The 19,958-nt window shown below is 39.1% G+C and overlaps 1 protein-coding gene across 6 annotated transcripts in view; it reads left to right on the top strand.

The window, feature by feature from the left end:
- LOC123747028 (arrestin domain-containing protein 17) overlaps positions 1 to 19,958 on the top strand; it is a 135,919-nt gene that overhangs the window by 100,108 nt on the left and 15,853 nt on the right. For 2 of the 6 annotated variants that reach the window (XM_045728974.2, XM_045728979.2), the window contains exons 1-7: positions 2,678 to 2,784; positions 4,587 to 4,706; positions 7,154 to 7,300; positions 7,919 to 8,133; positions 12,642 to 12,824; positions 15,500 to 15,682; positions 16,651 to 17,140. In XM_045728974.2, the coding sequence (XP_045584930.2) occupies positions 4,595 to 4,706; positions 7,154 to 7,300; positions 7,919 to 8,133; positions 12,642 to 12,824; positions 15,500 to 15,682; positions 16,651 to 17,140 (1,330 nt within the window). In that variant the 5' untranslated portion in view covers positions 2,678 to 2,784; positions 4,587 to 4,594. Of the gene's footprint in view, positions 1 to 2,677; positions 2,785 to 3,022; positions 3,165 to 4,586; positions 4,707 to 7,153; positions 7,301 to 7,918; positions 8,134 to 12,641; positions 12,825 to 15,499; positions 15,683 to 16,650; positions 17,141 to 19,958 lie in introns of those variants that run through there. The other 4 variants (XM_045728975.2, XM_069317406.1, XM_045728978.2 and 1 more) reach the window with 3 other exon arrangements.

Below are 19,958 nucleotides of genomic sequence, written 5' to 3'. Positions count from 1 at the left end.
GACGATCCAAGCGTCGATTAAGTTAGGTTAGGTTCAAGTTCAAGTATGTTTATTGAGATAGGCAATAAATACATCTCAAAGGGATAGAGTAGCTTAGGCTATTTCTACCCCCCTCTACTTCAAGTCCCTCAAGGTGCGCACAAATGCAGTGAGTACAAATAGACAAATAACATTACAATTAGGTTAGGTCAACCTAACCTATCATATTTATTCATTACTAACGTATTGCCAGGAAGCTTTGTGAAGCTTGTGTAGCTTGTGGCAGCTTGCGGTAATTAGACGCTCACGTAAAAATCCGGCTCAGAGAGAGAGAGAGAGAGAGAGAGAGAGAGAGAGGGAGGGAGGGAGAGAGAGAGGGAGAGGGAGAATGGGACGGGAGATAAATGTCGGTGGGCTGGGAATCCCTCCGAGATCACCTGCCAGGTGGTGTCCTTCAGGGGAACACCATATTGGTGTTCCCCTGAACGTACGGAAAACCGTATGTTCACCTTCAGTTCTGATGGTGCAGCCCGTCCTCCAAACAAAGACCCGAAAGTGATTCCATGTACCCGCCAAACCTCCCTGTTTATGAATGAAAAACGGTTTACACACGACTCACAACTGATTTCGTTCGAACACTTCCGGAACAAGTGCTTCACTGACGAGTTTTGTTCGAACCACAATGCTATAAATGCTTTACCCACGTAAAACAATTACAAATAATCGAGAACAGAACCTAACCACCTAACCTATGCCTATATATGCACAAAACGCTAATATATTATAATATTAATTTATATTTGAGAAAATTCCCGTTTTGAATGAACAGCATATACAAATTTATGAATGCGTCTGTGGGGGTTGACCGCTGGATATAATGGACTTGAGTCGAGGACGAGTTAATAATAATAATAATAATAATAATAATAATAATAATAATTTATTTAGGAAAAGTACATACATAGTTGCAGAGTTACAGTACAAACATTCTGTTTGATTTAAAGATAGAGGTAGTACATACAATACCTAAAGCCACTAGTACGCATAGCGTTTCAGGCAAGTTCGGTTCAAGTTCAAGTTCAGTTGTGAAAATTCGCCTTTTACTTGAAAAGGTGAATAAATGTAATTCATATATACTTACATAAATTTATATAAGTATGCGGAAAATCCACAAAGAAATTGGAGAGGAAGATGATTTTGATCGACTTGAGAATGGTCCAGGACGGACCGAAACGTCGTCGTCCCTTCACCTTCTAGTGTGTGGTCTGGTCAACTTACTTTAGCCACGTTATTGTGACTCATCGCCTGCATATGGAAAGGAAGATGAACGTTTCGGCCGTGTTACATCCGTTGTCAACACCAGACTGACTAGCAGAAACAAAGGGAGGGTACAGTTGTTGTTGTTATAGCTTCAGCTACTCGGAACAAGTTCCAAGTAGCACGGGCTATGGTGAGCCCGTAACGTACCTGGCACAGGAGCGGGGCAAGTAGCACGGGCTATGGTGAGCCCGTAGTGACCGAGGGTACAGGTCAACAGCTGAATATGACCACATATGCAGGCGATGAGTCACAATAACGTGGCTGAAGTATGTTGACCAGACCACACACTAGAAATTGAAGAGACGACAATCAGAGGGTCGTCTCTTCAATTTCTAGTGTGTGGTCTGGTCAACATGACCACATATCCCCAGGTAAAGAATTACCCAGAAGCAGGTATAGAGTTAGCTTAGAATAATAGGATTAAGCGGTCAGAGAATAAGGATGAAAGATTAAAGCCTCAATGAACACACAATATATATGAATATAATATTGAAATGAGACATAGTAACCCTTTCAGAGTTTTTTCTTAAGCTGTTGTGCAATAATGTAACTTAAAAATGGATCAAGTTTATACATACCAGTACTAACATTGATAAGATTTGAACACTAATTAAGGCAAACTCGATCAAATTCCGTTCCACGAAACCACCACAATTAGTAATGCGTTTCGCCCCATCTCACTTAATAGTGTGATCACACAAACTCGTGTGTAGATACAGGAGACGTTTGGTAGACGTTTGATACATTAGACGTTTGGGCAGTTCTAATATTATAAGCATGTTGGTGATCGTCCATTGCTTATATAAGTATATATAAATTTAATATATATATATATATATATATATATATATATATATATATATATATATATATATATATATATATATATATATATATATATATATATATATATATATTTATATATACTGTATATATATACGTTCATCTTCCTTTCCAATTTCTTTGTGGATTTTCCGCATACAAATGATCAATGTTTCGTGATCGTCCATTGCTTATATAAGTATATATAAATTTAATTTATATATACAAGAGTTCTTACATACTTATACAGCCACTAACATGCATAGCGGCTGCTAGTGGGCAATGCTGCTATGGCGGCATGTTCTCTTCCAGGAATAGTGACAGTGCCTAAACATCTCGGCCCTCGGGGCAATACTAAAAAAAAATAAAAAAAAATAAAAAAAGTAATTGCTGTAACCTTACTACCGAATTAGTACTGAATCATATTCTCACCTTCATACCTCCATCTATAAGCGTATTTGTAATATAATTATTCTAGATTAACATATAAAAGCGTATTATTTGATAACCAAAATGTTATATATGATGCATTTTAACGTATAAGAAATTGTTTCAACTGATAGCGGCCCTCTGGTGACCAGTCGGGCTATCATTATCAACAACAACTCCGTCTGGGCAAGATATCACAAGTGCTTTTCGGACTTCCTTCCACCTCCTTAAAGGGTTTGTGCTCCTAGAGTGTTGGAAATAGTATACTAGGACTATTTACTACGTTTTTAACACCTTCGGGTGGTTGTTAGTGCGTGAGAGAAGGGAGAACTGGAGAGTAGAGGGAGATAGTGGGCGTGTTGTACTGTTTAAGAGGGGCGGAGGCTGTCAAGGTCTACTGAGTCCGGGTGAAGTATGCTACTCTGGTACTCTGCTACTCTGCTACTGTAGTACTGAGGCACTGGGGGTACTGTAGTACTGAGAGGTACTGTGGTGCGGCGACACTGTAGTACTCTGGTATTGGGGGTACTTTAATACCGAGGCACTGCAGGTACTGAAGTACTGTGCTGCGGCGACGCTGTAGTACTATGGTACTGTGGTACTTTAATACCAAGGTACTTTTTTATTGTTTATACGTATATATATATGTATATATAGGGAGTTTTCCAAATGTTTCCTTGTTTCCAAATTCACACAGTACTACGGCACGGAGGTACTGAAGTACAGTACTGTGGTGCAGTGACACTGTAGTACTATGGTATTTGGGGTACTTTAATACTGAGGCACTGGGGGTACTGCAGTACTGTAGTACTACTGCAACAGTACTATATTAAGGCAACGTTGTAGTACTACAATACCATAGAATTACAGTTCTGCAGTATCACACAGCTACAGTATTGGAGCACCACAGTACTGCTGTACCTCAGTATTAAAGTACTGCAGTACTGTACCACAGTACTTTTCAGAGAGCATTACAATCAACCATAATGTAAACAAATATTGTCTTAACAATTTAATATTACTGAATATTCAAAGTATAATAAAATAAGAACGGTAGTATATCTTACTTAGTCTTGTATGAGTAATCTTTCCTTGCTGGCCTGGAAAGACATTCTTAAGAAGAATCAATTTCCAACTGAATCAGCCACTGAATTTATAAATAATTTTAATTTTTTTTATAATAATATTTTATTCCTTTCAATAGACAGGACTTTGAATAAGATAAAGTGGTTACATAGTGGGTAAAGTAATTGTTTATTATATAAAGGCACTAGTGAAGCACAGCATTTCAGGCAAACCTTGTTCCTTGGACTTAATGGGGGGGAGGAAGGAATCTTTAACAAGCCATCAGCTTCCTGTCATTGTCGAGGCCACCAGAGAGACAGTAGCCCTCAGGTAAATTCAGGTAAATTGATAATAGTGCCTCAATGCTGATCATCTGATATGGTTATGGTGCTGGGAAAATTGACTGTGAGCTCCATTTATTAAAAATTCATGCATTCATTCATGCTCCAAGCTTGTCCATGGTGTTGACTTATGAGAGGTATTCGTAGCATAGTGGTCTACATGCTTGGCTCGCTGTGTACCTGTGCAGGACAACACTGGCTGAGAACACTTCATCTCCCCCTGTTGCCTTTATTTACATAACAGTAAAATAGGGACCCGGGAGCTAGGGAACGGTTGTGTTTGGCATCCTGGGGCAGGGTCGGTGCAGTACCCTTAGAGGGACTTTGGTAAGCCTATATACAAGCTTCCTGTCCCCGGCAACGGGAATTATTATTACTAGCATCACTTTAATGTAGGTTGCCAGCAGTATGAAGTTACTGTATTTGTATTTAAACTGAATAGAATTGTTTTTATTCTTAGCTAATATGCTGTAATTGGTTCATTTGCATGCCTGGCAATACATACATGTTATTTGATGTTAATACTTAGAATGGAAGTACTGTAGTCCTGTATGAGTATAGTCCTGTATGAGTATAGTCTTGTATGAGAATAGTCTTGTATGAATTACAAAAATTATCATTTGTCCACAGAATAGAAGATGCCAACCTCAATTGCAGTCGTATTTGACAACCCAACAGCTGTGTACTTCTCTGGCCAGAACATCACTGGTCATATAAATGTGACATGTGACAAACCCAAGTCATGCAGAGGTTAGATGTGCCTTTTTTTATGTATATATTTTATTATTTTTTTATATACCTATACTGTACTATAATCAATAATTTATGCCTGTATTATATTGCCTTTTTATTTTATCGTACTACTTTGTTGAATGGGTTGAAGTAATATGCATGAATGACAGTATTTCATTTGTTAGCTTGATGAGATAGTTATCTGCTTGTAATTGCACATGCATTAGTAAAGTGTTTACCCTCCACTTCCCATCTGCATGCAGTCGAGTGTTAGCGTGTAATGTATGTACTAAAACACTTATTTACACTCAGGGGAATTATTGTATTTTATAAATCGAGTACATTCTCCAGTCCATTTTTAAAAATTAATATGTTTTACTGCTATATTGTGTATAGAATATTGTAGCTGGTTTTCAATTAAAAAAAATTTAGGCTACAAATTTTCAACTAAATAAAAAGGGATTTGTTTTTTGGCTTATTTGACCATTACAGCAGTAACATTTCATACTCTAATGGCTATATGCTACCTGTTACATAGTAAAATGTCTATAACCATACCGTGGCAACTCTGAATGTGTGTTTTCATTGCCTTTATACGTGACATTTTTCCTCATGCCGGGTTTGTGTGGATGCAATTATCTTGGTGGATTTGCCTCTCAAATAAGTACTCTTCTCCTTGATAAGGTTTTCATGATTTAATGGCACCTTGTAGTCAGTGATAAGAGTTGCTCTGAAATATTGGGATGAACCCACCCTTTTAGGTGCTCACCCTATGTACTATAAGATGCTTTGTGGATGGTATAGGTACCTTCATTTTGTTGGGTTTTCGATTGGCTGCTGCATCAATAAATGCTGGTTCAGTGACAGTCTGAGCTTGCAGGCTCTGGGGGAAGGGTGTAGAGTTAGAGTTGGCTACTTCAGGGAAATCCTTTCTTTGGGGAGGGGGAAGAAAACCATGTGGTTGGGTTTCCTTCTCCTTCTTTAGTTTGTTGGCAGGCTCTGTTGTGGAGATGAATTGTGACCTAGGCACCTCTTTGTCATTGTCAGGATAACTGCATTTGAGAAAAAATTTGGGTTGTATTTTGACCTGGTCTGGGGCCTAGACACCAGGTCAGTGTGTATATTACTGAAGATTTGTTGTATCTGCCCTCCAAGTTTGAGGTAGTTTCCAGTGTTTCCTGTAGCAACAGGGGACACATCCCTGTTGCTTAAGTTTACTCAAAGCCACTTGTGTGCAAACAAGACAGGAGTTATGGTTATTCCTGCCATGAGGTTAAAATCATGCGTCAGTTCTGGGTCTTGGATCATACAAGTTTAGGTATTCTAGTGCTTCTAGGACAAATGTGCCAACCTTATTCTGGCTAACGTACAACTTTTGGCTTTCTTTGGGGAGGGGGCAGGTTTCAGTCGGCATTCTGGTTTGGAATAAGACTATCTGCAATAGCTGCCAAATGTTATTGTCGAAAGTCTGTGTGCTATGCTTACTGTAGTTGGTGTTGCTTGAAATGTAAATGGCCTTCCTTTTTTTTGTTTAAATTGTGTTCAATTCATGGCACTTCTTGCTTATACTGTACTAGTTGCTGGGACACAAGAATAATTTTGTTTGCATGAAGCATATGCTTTCTTGTGACAAGTTCTTCTTGGAGTATTATCCATCATGGTATATTTGATAGTCCCCATGCATTGGCTCTAGGTTATTAGCTCATTCTCTGCATTTTTGGGAACGATTGAATCCGTCTGTCTGTCAAGAGTCTCTATCTGCATTTAAAAAAAAAAAATAATGGAAATACAGTACAGTAGCTTCATGAAACTTTGTTTTTATTTTAAACGTGTCCTATACTGTGTGCAGATGTTTCCTTACTTGGATTTTGTATTTAGTCTCTTGGTGACTGTGCATAAAACGTTATTGGGAGTTTTCTTTAGGAAGTTGTTCACATCCCCCCTAACCCTTTAGTCAGTAGGGTGGCAACTGGGGTAGTAAGGTATTGAATACTTTGGTTGTTTTAGAGTGTTCTTTGGCAATTTAGTATCATTGTCATAGCAGGTAGTTTCTCTCAGTTGTGAAATTATCTCCGATCCCCACACGTTCCTTGTCCAGTTGGAGGAGACCTACCTTGAGGTGATCTTGAGATGGCTCTAAGGATTAGTGTCCTTGTGGCCTGGTCTCTTGATCATATTTCCTGGTTGGTGGTCTGGTCAACCAGGCTGTTAGATACGAGTGCATCTAAAAATATACATTATTTGTCCATATGGGTAAAAAAAGTGATCCAATACTTTGCATGGTCATAGTGTTCTTGGATTGGGATGTTTCATTACTCTTGACAATCTACTTATTCTGAATTTATAATCTCGATAAGCTTACTGCATTCATTCTGAAGTTTAACTTATTTACTGTTAAATTTTTAGCATGATATTTCATGTTGTAAAGAGGTATACTGTATTGTATTAGTATATGAAATTTTCAGGCATTGAGGTGAAATTCAAGGGCCTTGGAAAAGTACACTGGACAGAGCGGCGAACAACTGGTACGGGCGATGACCGAAAAACGGAGACGCGACATTACACTAGTCACGAGACTTATTATGAAATGGCCTACTGGGTCTGGGGAAATGGTTTGTACATTTGTATTATTTTCTTGGTTATTCATCATGTTTGTAATAAATTGATGATGCCTGTAATTCTATGCAGTTTATTTTCTATGCTGTTTTATGCAGTTCTGTAATTCTATGCAGTTCTGGGAGAATATTTTTATCACTAGATAATCTCATTTAATTGCATGATTTATCATTCATTACTCTGATGCATTTCCCTTATTTTTATATTTTCTTCTGAATATATAATTTTAAGCAATAAAGTTGCAATTTATTAGACTATAAAGTGTAATTTGTAAAAATGTCATTTGCAGTTAGGGATGAAATCAAGTAAACAAATTTTTCATGTGTAAGGACAATATTTGTAGTTGAAAGCTACAAAAGTACATTTTTCTCATTCTCAAGACACAAAATACAATTTAAAAAGCAATTATTTGTACACTTTATGTCCCTAGGTGATAAATAGTTCTATAATGAGACAACTGAGAAGAATAATGAAGAAAGAATGTCAGAAGTTGCATAGTGAGCAAAAATCTTCCTGCTTGACTGTAGATTAATGATGATATAATGTGCTGTTTATTATGTTATTTTAAACATGCTATATTCATTTCTTATTGGGAAGATGTTTGTACATTACAGGTCAGGCTACATCAGAGCTTCCCGCTGGTACACATGTATTCAATTTCAATTACACTCTTCCTGCCGAAATTCCATCCTCCTTTGAGTCGCACATTGGCAAAGTGCGTCATCAGTGTAAGGCGAAGATGGACATCCCCTGGAAGACTGACAAGACTTGCCTCAGGCCGTATTCTGTCAACACTTTGTATGATCTTAATACAGATCCACAGGCAGCGGTACGACTTGTATTAATTACGTTTATAAGTCTCATTTAAGTTTAAAACATTACTTGTTATATTTTTAGCTATTTCAGACACAAATTCTTATGTGATTTTGATAAACATTGCCAGTAACGTTGAACTGTATTGATTAAACCCACATGATAACATCTGGTTGAGAAAATATTTAAGCCGTGGGATTGGATGAAACCAGCATACCTGAACTCCTCGGACACATGTACCACTGATACTTCAGGTTGAGATAGCCTAGCCCATCATGGTCCAGTCGGTAGTGCTTACTTGAGAAATTCAGGGATGTGGGTTTGATCCTGTTGTATGGCTTTAATATTTTCTCATAAATATACAGTACAATATATTGTTTTTGTGATTTTACTATATATATCATGTAGTTGTTTGGTACATAGTAAGGTTAAGTTACATTTGGTTAAATGTAAGCTAAGGTACCTCGTTTCCAAATCATGTTTTTTCTGAGCTAGGTTCCCTCGGTTGTTTATTTAGTGAGTGCCCAGGTCTTCCAGAACACCATTCACAAACCAGGCTCTGGTTGATCTCCCCCTCAGTGATGATTAAATTTACAGATGGTTGTGCACCCAAGAACATAAGAAAAAGAAAATGGCAAGGCTCATTGGTCCATGTGAGACGACAACTGCCTATATCCAGTGATCCCATGTCTATCTTTTTACTGTATCTGGAAATTTGTTCCATAAACCCATAACCCCACCTCCAAGCTATTGTTTGTTGATAGGAGGGGGTCCACTGGAGTGCCTGGTGCTTCAATATCCAGTTTATTTGACAGGGTTTAGTTAGAGTTTCTCTTTAGAATCTCTGTTTCTCTGAGGGAGCTGTCCTTTAATAAAAGTCTAGGCAGCAATCTTGCTTATGTGTACTGTACCTTGTCGAAGGCACCCTAAGTTTTCAATAATTTAGCTAGTGAGAATGATCAGACAAGCAGGGAAAACGAGAGAACTCTGAGTGGTGTATATTTAAAAGGGTCTATTTTGGAGTTGACTTGGAGGGACATGAATGTTGCTTGTGTCATTTGCCATATTAGTTCATAGCTAATTTTACTTAAGGGCATGTTAGGCTCAGGTGTGTTGTTAGTGGGTATCAACCCCTCATTGACCTTTTATTGCTGTGGTCTGCATTTGCAGCCGCTGCTAGTCAGAGTTTGCTAGTGCAGAAATATTTGCATTGTAAAAATGTTCTGGGTATTTTGGACCTTTCTAGTATTCTTGGTTCATTGAAGAAGAGCTGGTAGTGCTAGAAGCCAAAATTTAGCTTCTTGAACAGTGTTGAGGTAATTTTCACTGTGTGTGTATTCTTACCGCTTCTCGGTTGGGCTGGATCATGGGGATAGACCCATATTCCTTCTGCAGATAAATAACCATGGGTGATCACTCTGCCTTTGCTGGCCATGCCTTCTTTTGGGTGAAGAGTTAGAGATCTCCTCAATAAGGTTAGAGAACATAGTTGTGTGCTCATTTTTCTGGTAATGGTAGAAAGTGCTCAATTGAGTAGGAGATATATTTTGGGAAATTTTGCTATTTCTGATCCTCATTCAGGGACATGGCAAGGTTAAATCAGGAATTTTACCTAGACTGTTAGTCCAACCTTGGTATTATCAAGTGTGTAATTTATGTTATTTTCCTAGTCTAGTGCAGTAGTTGAAAGAGCTTTCATTTTACTTGCTGCACTCGGGCTGTAGGGTGCAAATATGTTTCCAACCTAGGGCTTGGTAGATGTGGAAGCAGGGTCATTTACAATTTTTTTTTAACAGTAAGAGTAGATGATCTTTGGTTTGAGATACCATGTTATGGTATAGAATTGTAGGAGGTTGTAGTCATAACACTAGGGTGGTTATGTGGGCAGTTTCCAGAGATAATTCTTGTGTAATGATGACCTGCTGGCCTCACTGGAGATCACTGATGTTTCACATACCAAAAAGAGGAAGATATTCTGAGATTTGTCTCACCTTAAAGGGCCTGACAGCCGAGTAGACAGCGCTTCGGATTCGATCTCTGGTGGAGGCGGAAACAATTGAGCAGTTTCTCTTTTACCCTGATGCCCCTGTTACCTAGCAGTAAAAAGGTACCTGGGAGTTAGACAGCTGCTACAGGCTACTTCCTGGGGGTGTGTAGCAAAAAGGAGGTCTGGTCGAGGACCGGGCCGCGGGGACGCCAAGCCCCAAAATTATCTTGAGATAACCTCAAGATAACCTAGTTTCCTTACCTGTAGAGTGCAGGCAAGCTAGGGATATGCAAGGGATGTTCAGTAGCCAGGGCCTCCACCTGTGTTGTGGTCGACATACTTTGTGGCACTAGCAGTGGAGACATGACCATGATAATGTCTTGTCATTCATACACACAGCTTGTTTACTTCAAGCTTATGCTTTCCTATATCTTGGTAAGAATTTGTTCAATTTTATCAGTGTTAGAAATATATAAACGTTAACATTAATATTATTTTTATATTAATAATTTACTACTTTTAACAAATGTTCAGTTAAAAAGACCACTGGAATCTAGTTGCTGAACCAGTTATGTATCTCTTATGCCCCATTTTCATCATCTTTCACACTGCAGATATTTGTATCCAGCCTCCACCAAGCAGGTCAGGGGCATTGTCCTCCAATGTTGTTGCAGGCTTACATCAACATTTGGAAAATGGCAGTAGTTTGGAGGGTGTTATCATTCATCTCCACTTCAACAGCGTGTCAGTAGTATTCTGTCTCAACAAGGGCAGGTCTGTCGATCCCCATCTATTGTGGTGTTGGATGCTGGTTAAAGCTTCTGATATACAGAATTGATATTTCCTAAGAGTGGTCCATATTTGAGGGGTGTCGAATGTGCTTCTCCCTGTTTTGTCTGTTGTGCACAAAGTAGAAGGTAGACAAGGCCAACTTCCTGTGGATAAGCAACACATTTGGCATTGCCCAGTTGAGTCTATCTGCATGGAAGCTAATACTTTGTGGAGGTGGTGGTGTAGCTCTTCCTCTAACATCTTCAAGCTTTCTCTTTTTTTAACCACTAAAAGATGTCTTGGCTAGCTATCAAATTTTATATATCCCTCTCTCTGTCATCCGTGTTAGTTTATCTCCATATGTTGTTCCTCTTTAGGCTCCGTTTAGAGTGGATGCCTTGTTTGGATTCAAGTTTGGAGCTTGTGGCTGCCTGGTACCTTTCTAGAATTTCACAACTATCGGTTGCTCGGTTGCACTTTATTTTTCTTCAGGTACTTGGCTTTGTTTCTGTTGGAGTTATATAGTTTTGTTGATCTCCACTTTGTAACTCGGGTAAGTTTCTTTTAATATTTTTCTTGTTGTAGTATTGCACTTGTATCTCATGCTTGCTTTAGAGAGCATTCAATTTGAATATTTCATAAATCAAGGTTTTGAGTGAAAACCTCTTTTTTTTCCACTCAATTTCCTGTTTCATACCTACATGTGTAGAGTTCTTACTTCATGGCCGTCGTCATGTGATAGGGATCAAAGCAGGTTTGTGAGGTTAGCATGTGTGCTACTATTTGGTAAAGGTTGGGAATAAGTATCGTGCGGGCAACTGGTGATTCACAACCGCGCTATTTGTTGGACCTCTGATCCTAATAATGGCCTGAACAGTCTTTTGAGTGCTATGAATCAACTTCTTGTTGCCAGGGCTGGATTGAGCTTTTCTCCAGTGCCTACCTAGCACCAATGTGATGTGTCATAAACACTGGAAAAGATATCTGTTGCATTGTTAGAGAATATCACCCTAAGTTGACTTTGTCATGATTTGTCCAATGGAGCATCTAAGTTTGGCTCAGAGAGGCGCTTTTGATGTTCATTCAAAGCCTGGTATTGGTTAGCTTTATTTTGATGCAAGTCTAAATAAAATTAATGAGTAAGAAGTCATATACTGTATTACATTGAGAAAATCCTCAGAGCAGAGCATGGAATTGAACTTGAGTTGTGGTTGGCTGTAGTTGCACTCTATAAAGCATGATGAACTTAAAAAGTCAATAAGGTGTGCATCTTTATTTATTTTTTATTTATTTTTATTTATATATACAAGAGTTGTTATATTCTTGTACAGCCACTAGCACGCATAGCATTTCGGGCAAGTCCTTGATCCTATGTTCCCCGGAATATGACCCACCAAATTGTTTAACAACCAGGTATCCATTTTACTGTTGGGTTAAACAGAGGCTACAGTTAAGGATTTGTACCCAGTAAATCCTCTCCGGTTAGGATACGAAGTCAGAACAAAGCAGTTGCGAAACGGCAGGCGAGTGTCTTACCACTACGCCATGGAGACTGCTGTGGCCCACGGTGTGAGTTCAATTCCATGCACTACTCCAAAGATTTTCTCATAGATATATAATGTTGTGATTTAATGTTGCATATATTAAAATAAATATTATTATTATAATTATTATTATTATTATTAATATTAATATTACAGTATTATTAATATTACAATAATATTTTCATTATCAGTAATATAATAAACTACTGTTTTCCATTTTAGTTGCCGATAGAATGCACCAAGCATGATTATGCTTGCTGCCTGTGGTGTAGAAGTGGACCCATGTCGCTTGTGCTGAGAATTGATCGCTCGGGATTTGTTCCTGGAGAGAAAATACTCATCAATGCCGAGTGTTCAAATATGACCAAAAATAAGATCAATTCTACTAAGGCAGTGATACACCAAGTGAGTATAGTACTGTAGATTGTTATTTTGGAGCTTTTACTTAGACTATCCTCAACATTTGAATATTATAATGTTGAAGTAAGAATGTTGAGTATTTATAAGATTTTCAGTTCATAATATACAAGTGTTTACAGCTCGTGTCATCTTATTACTTACACTGAACAGATGTCATACACCATGCACTGATGGTGCAGTGTTTGATGTCTGATTGACTGATGAGGTTTAAGTCGCCCCAAGAGGTGGCACGGGCATGAATAACCCCATAGATGTTTGATGTCTGGAGTGAAAATTATTTTGATACATGCACTTTAAACATTCAAAGTGAGGTGAAACCATTTTCAAGAAAGTCTTTACACAACTCTCAACTGATGACATTAATTAAAGTACACTTAGTTCATAAACCAGATCATGTCTGCTATGTAAAATTTCCCCAGTCAGTTTCCACTTAAGTAAGCTCAACTTTCAGCTTAAGAAACACTCCACTTGTTTGGGATGTACTGTATTGTATTTGCTGGCATATATGATGCTCTTATTTTAGAAGGATATTTTATGAAAAACTAAATATTTGTATGTTTCAATATACCGTACAGTACATTTATTGGAAGTGATTTTCAAGTTAATACAATATATATACAGTAGTTTGTTAGTTGTGGACCAAAAATATGTTCTATTCCCCAGCAAATACTTTAATTCGGTGCATTAAAATGTTGAACACTCAATGCATGAAAATGTAAAGTAGGCAAAACAGTGTTCCAGCTAAAATGTTTGACATTATGTGGATTGTTCATAGTTTTTAGAAATTTAATTTTAAATTTTGTCCTGAGGGGGCGAGTTTATTGGACAGCTCCACTTAGCTTGAGAGTGGACACACCGCCATAGTGACAGTATTGGGCAGCACCACTCATCCTGTGTGTGGACACACCATCATATTAGCATGTACAACACCCTCCAATAGGAAGAAAACCTGCTGGGTTTTTCATCCTGTCACTTGTACCCAGACACAGCTAGGTTCACTCCTCAATTGTCTCAAGTGAACAGCTTATCAAACAAGAAGATTAACATTCGTCAACCCCTAAAATTTACGTTATCTTGTGGGTGTAAAAGTGGGGAGAAGCGTTTAAGAGCAGAATCTATATTTGACAAATATTATTTTCCTAACTCAATGTGCCTGTCAGCTGAGTGGGCAGCACTTCGGATTCGTAGTCTTGAGGTTCCGAGTTCAATCCCCGGTGGAGGCGGAGACAAATGGGCAAAAAGTTTCTTTCACCCTGATGCCCCTGTTACCTAGCAGTAAATAGGTACCTGGGAGTTAGACAGCTGGTATAGGCTGCTTCCTTTGGGTGTGTAACAAAAAGGAGGCCTGGTCAAGGACCGGGCCACGGGGACGCTAAGCCCCGAAATCACCTCAAGATAACCTCAAAAAGAAGATATGTGGGGGTAGATTATTCTACACACATTTCTCAATGTCTTGTAGATGATCACATTCTCCCCAGGATCCTTAGTATTGATATGCTTTTGGAGTTACCTTAGTTCATTTAGACTGGTTAGAGTGAGACCCTTGCTTGGTGCTGGGCTGATGTTCAATCCGAATGGTCTAAGAAGGTTGGCCATCCTTCCTTCACTCTGTTCCTATATCCTGAGTGCTATATAGTTGTACTGGCTTAGTGCTTTCTCCTGATAATATCCTGTCCTTCATTGCAGGACAATAATTACCTGAAGTGCAAAAGTTGATAAATTACAAGATTGAAGAGACTTGTCACATTGAATTCTTGGTGTTGGGACAGGAAGCGTGTACTTAGACTTATTGAGGTCCCCCCTAGGCTAATTACTGCCCCAGGATACAACCCACAACAGTTACCTGACTCCTGGATACCTATTTTTCTTCTAGGTGAAGAGAGGCATCAGGTGAAAGGAATCATGGCAACCATTTCTGTCCTACCTGGGGATTGAACCCTGGTCACCTTGAATGTGAGTCAAGGACATAGATCATTGTGCTACAAAAGTAAGGGGATTTAGCTAATAAATCATCAGTTATTTTTATCAATTATACTTTAGTTTATTTGAAAATGTTTACCAGTTATACCTTAGTTTACCTGAAACATCCCCCCCCCTCCCAAGCCATTTTAATTAACGATTTAAAGAGAGAGTGTTGAGGTAGTGACTGAAATCCTGATGCACGACTTGAGTTACTTGAGCATGACTTGATGCATGACTGAGTTACATGACTTGTTTTTTAATGATCACAAGCTCCCAGGATAATGCCACACTTTACTGAGTTATACAATGGGGTTATAATGTCACCATTTGGTAATGGATATGTAGGGCTGTGGGCCACTCAAAGTAACAGCCTTTTAGACCAAATTATCACAAGAGTCTTAACTCCAGGCCGGGCTTCCCAAGCCCGGCCCGGCCAGGCCTGGGAGAGATAAGAGAACTTTCAGAGCAAACCCCAGGTAACTCCAGGCAAACCTGGCTGTTTGCGATGATCTAGGTCCAGAGGACATGGCCGCTCTTGTTTTGGGGGCCAACGAATGTAACTGAGAAAAGTGTTGAACAGAATATGTTACAGTTGATGCAAACATACAAGCCAAGAAATATACTTGTGTTCAAATGTTTAGCATATATTGCTATCTCATTACAGGTCACTTGCCTCATGTAATTTTAATTTTTACCAGACAATAACTTACCATGCAGAAGGAAGTCGCAAGAGAGAAAGTAGGAAAATAGCGGAAATCAAGAGACCTGAAATTAAGCCAGGTGACGATGATATTTGGTCCAGTGTCGAGATGCTTATCCCATCTCTCCCGCCTTCCCACCTTCAGTTTTGTCGCATCATCGATATTGAATATGAATTTAAGGTACGTGTAAGAGAGTTTGGAAAACTGGATCAGTTTCACATTAATTTGTAGGCACATACAAATGAAAACCCATCTAGATGAACAGAATGTATACAATATTCCCAGACACTCTTTGGTAGTCTGTGGCATTACCTTCACTTGAGGTATCTCTATAGTTACAGTGCAGTACAGTCCATTACAATGCCACACAGTGAGTATAGTACTATACACAGCTGTACAATGCAGTACAGTTCACTACAGGGCAGTGCAGTCCAGTACAGAGCAGTGCAGTCTAGTACAGAGCAGTGCAATCCAGTTCAGGGCAGTCCAGTACAATACAGTACAGGACAGTCCAGTCCAGCACAGGACAGTGCAATCCATTAGGGGCAGTGTAGTCCAGTACAAGGCAGAGCAGTCCAACACAGGGCAGTACAGTCTAGTACAGGGCAGTACAGTCTAGCACAGGGTGGTACAGTATGAATTTATGCATGTAAATATAGTATATTCAGTTGGTGGTGGATCAAAAGCATGGATCCTATCTGCTAACAAATACGGAATATATATACGTCATGTGTGAAGATTTCTGTACACAATTACAAAAGTGTATCAAAACGAGTGTCTGTGTTCATCATGCACACTCCTTGTAAATCAGCACGCTTTTTAGACTGAATTGTAATCATGCATAGTTGCCTATTGATATATGCTTACTCCCTTAGACCTCCAACTTTCCCCTTCTCCCTTTCCCCTCTTGCCTTTCCCCTCCAACTCTTACCTTCTCTCTGCAACTCTCAATCCCCCTTCCCCCCCTCCCCTCCAACTCTTGGCTTCCCCTTCAAATCTCCAGGTGTTTTCCTATCCTCTTTTTAATTACTTTTTGCATTATTATTTGTCTTTGTGAAATACTTGCATTTTTCTTACTTTAGCATGTATATTATTAGTAGTGTTGTACAAATGTTAGAATATTTTTTTTATTTTTGTTTATTTTACAGTTTGAAATGGATCCCTCAGGATGTCACACAGACTTGGAATACAAATCGCCTGTTGTAATTGGTTCTATACCCTTGAGGCAGTACTTCAGTTCATTTATTACAGCACCTGTTATGTATCCAGGTCAACCAGTTGGTGTTCCAGGCCTGCCTCCTGCACCAGGTTTCATTCCTGCTCCTGGACAGCCCCCAGTGCCTGGCATTTGTCCTGCTCCTGGACCTGGTATGTTTAATAGCCATCCAGGTGCTCCTGGATATCCAGGTCTACCTCCTCCTGGATACCCAGCAAATCCACCTGTTCCTGGATTCCCGGGACAGCCTTCGTACAACCCAGTTGAGCCTGGAGCACCAGGAATTGCGTTTGCAGGTGGCATTTCGCCAGACACCAATTATTCTCCTTACAACCCCAATTACCCACCTTCAGTCTATTCTGGATCACTAGCTCCATCAGCACCTGTAGCATTCCCAGGACTTCTGCAGTACCCAGGAATGCGTAAGTAAATCTAACATTTTATCGGGCCGTTTTGTGCTATTTGATTCCTCGTATTGCGGTGAAGTTTCTCTCAAATGTTTTTTTTTGTGATTGGACATTTTCTGTTTAAGAAAATATTGATGCCATATGATGGGGGGGGGGGGGGGGGGGTCAAACCCACAGCTCTGAATGCCTCAGGTACACACACACTACTGAATGGATCAAGATGGGCTAAAAGTATCTTGACTCATTATATTGTTCCAGTATTTTTTTCATGGATATATTGCATTTTCGTGATTTCATTGTGAACGTTCCATTTGTTTGAGACCTTTTGTGACAATTTTCAAAATGTTTGTTGCTTAGATTTCAATTGGAGATGACGTTGTAATTGAGAACGATTAAAGTCTGCATATTGCATACTTCTCATTTGGTACACACTGACATTTAAAGATTTATTCACATTTCTGCACATTTTCATGTGAGGGACCATAATGCAATACTTGAAATGTTCTTCATTAATTTTACTTGTAAAAGGGTAAGAGTTAATTTTGCTTTAAAAATGATTTAAGTACCATTCTCAAATAGTAAGAAAAGACTAACAGAATCCACCAGGAAATGAAATGCATTATCACCAGGCAGTAATGGAGAAAGTAGAAGGAGATAGTAAATGGCGAATCTAGGTACATGGTTGAGAAAATATTGAAGCCGTAGGATAGACTTGAACTGACATACCTGTACTCCTCGGGCATATACATGCACTGGTATCATTATTAGGCACTATGTTTAGTCACCACCGGTCGGGAGCCGGTTGGCCGAGCGGACAGCATGCGGGACTTGTGATCCTGTGGTCCTGGGTTCGATCCCAGGAGTAGGCGAGAAATAATGGGCAGAGTTTCTTTCACCCTATGCCCCTGTTACCTAGCAGTAAAATAGGTACCTGGGTGTTAGTCAGCTGTCACGGGCTGCTTCCTAGGGGTGGAGGCCTGGTCGAGGACCGGGCCGCGGGGACACTAAAAGCCCCGAAATCATCTCAAGATAACCTCAAGATCTCAAGAAGATAACCACAGACACTTGAAACAGACATTACATCCTTCCATTGTCGTCCACATTTGTGATGCTTGTCTGCTTGATAGCCTGCTGTGTTTTGTTCATTTCCATGCTTAAGGTCACTGGTTACTACAGTATAGTGTGTGGTGGTTAGTACAGCATAGTGTGTGGTGGTTAGTACAGTATAGTGTATGGTTTTACTACAGTACAGGTATAGTGTATTTTCACTTAATGGGTGTTTAGGATAATGGCTGGAAGAGCCTCAGAAAAATAATAAAAAAAACTAGTGGTGTACAAGGTGGTTTCCTTAGTGACAGAGGGTGTGATGATCAGATATTTGCATTAAAGTTGCTGTTAATTGAGAAAGTGTGTGATATAAGGTCTATATGACATTTATAAGCTTCTATAAAGTATATGAATATGAAGGTATATCTAGAGAGGAATAAATACATATGGAGCTTTTTGAATGCTATTTAACTGAAGAACTTTGATGAATGAAGTTGTTATAATAAATAATACAGGAATTCAGTTTTGTTGGGGACAGGAAGCCTGTGATATATAAGGAACCAGGTAAACTGAGATCGTTTAATATACATGCTGTTTCCTAATTATTTTGTTCAGTTGTTCTACATATACAGAAATTATAATGGTTGTTTCCTTTCTTGGAGGGAAAGATTCCTCTTAGGGTGAGAGCTTCTTACACTGAAAAAAAAAGAAAGGTGTATGGCAGCTCATTTAAATGATTAGGTCGTGGCTAATGGGTGAGGTATTTATATAGTGTGGTAAGTGCTGGTGATGGGAAGATGGTGTAGGCAAGGTAGAGTTGTTGCTTTGTGCACGACATGTGGCAGGGAATAGCGGTAGATTGCAGTAGTTTGTGAAGACATAAATACTGCACTTGACACGTACTGTGTATCATTTATTTATTTTTATTTATTTATATATATATATATATACCAGTACATACAGGAAGTTACATTGGGTTTATGAGAGCACATAGCATGATGTGTTTACATTCTTGTAAAGCCACTAGTACCCACAGCGTTTCGGGCATCATACCAGTATGAAGACTCGGGAGGGACACTATACATCTTAATGTTATGATGTGCTTTCCTGACAATGATGCCACACTTACTGAACTTGTTATATCAGTACTGTTGCATATTTTGTAACTTGGGTATTGAATGTATTGTTGTATCTAGCCTTGACATTATGGATGAAGTGTAGAGGTGCTGTTTCCCGCTGATACTGAGACCAGTGTAAAATATGATGAATAGACGTTTTTTTTCTTTCATTTTTAGCCCTTTTTCTATTAGAGTACTTCTATTTTTTCTCTGATGCCTCCTCCCCATGAAAAGGGGAAACAGGGTGGTGGTGATGATGAATATATATAATTTGTTAATAATAAAGTAGCAATGGTTGAAGTGGATATTTCAGTTTGTATGCAAAAAGACAAGGAAGACAAAGGTGGTGGTGATGGTGATATCAGCTGTGAATGATGAATTACAATCTGAAGAGGTTGTAAATGAGGGAGTCTGTTTAATGTCACAATGGTATTGTAGATGACATTGTGCAAAGCAAAGGCCATTACTGGATTTGTGTACTCGCTGACAGAGAATACATCTTTGTATCTCTCTTTGTATATTCTCTTTGTATCAAAGAGAATAGGTGGGAGGAAGCTTAGTTTGGGAGCAGGATCCCGAGACGTGAGGCAGCATGGGAGTGGATCCAGGGGTGAGTGAACGAGTGATGTGTGGAACAAGTATGTATAACTTGACCTGGCATTCATGTG

Source organism: Procambarus clarkii, chromosome 87 (assembly GCF_040958095.1).
Source record: "Procambarus clarkii isolate CNS0578487 chromosome 87, FALCON_Pclarkii_2.0, whole genome shotgun sequence".
NCBI classification, from domain to species: domain Eukaryota; kingdom Metazoa; phylum Arthropoda; class Malacostraca; order Decapoda; family Cambaridae; genus Procambarus; species Procambarus clarkii.
This window is presented reverse-complemented; position numbering and strand designations above follow the sequence as displayed.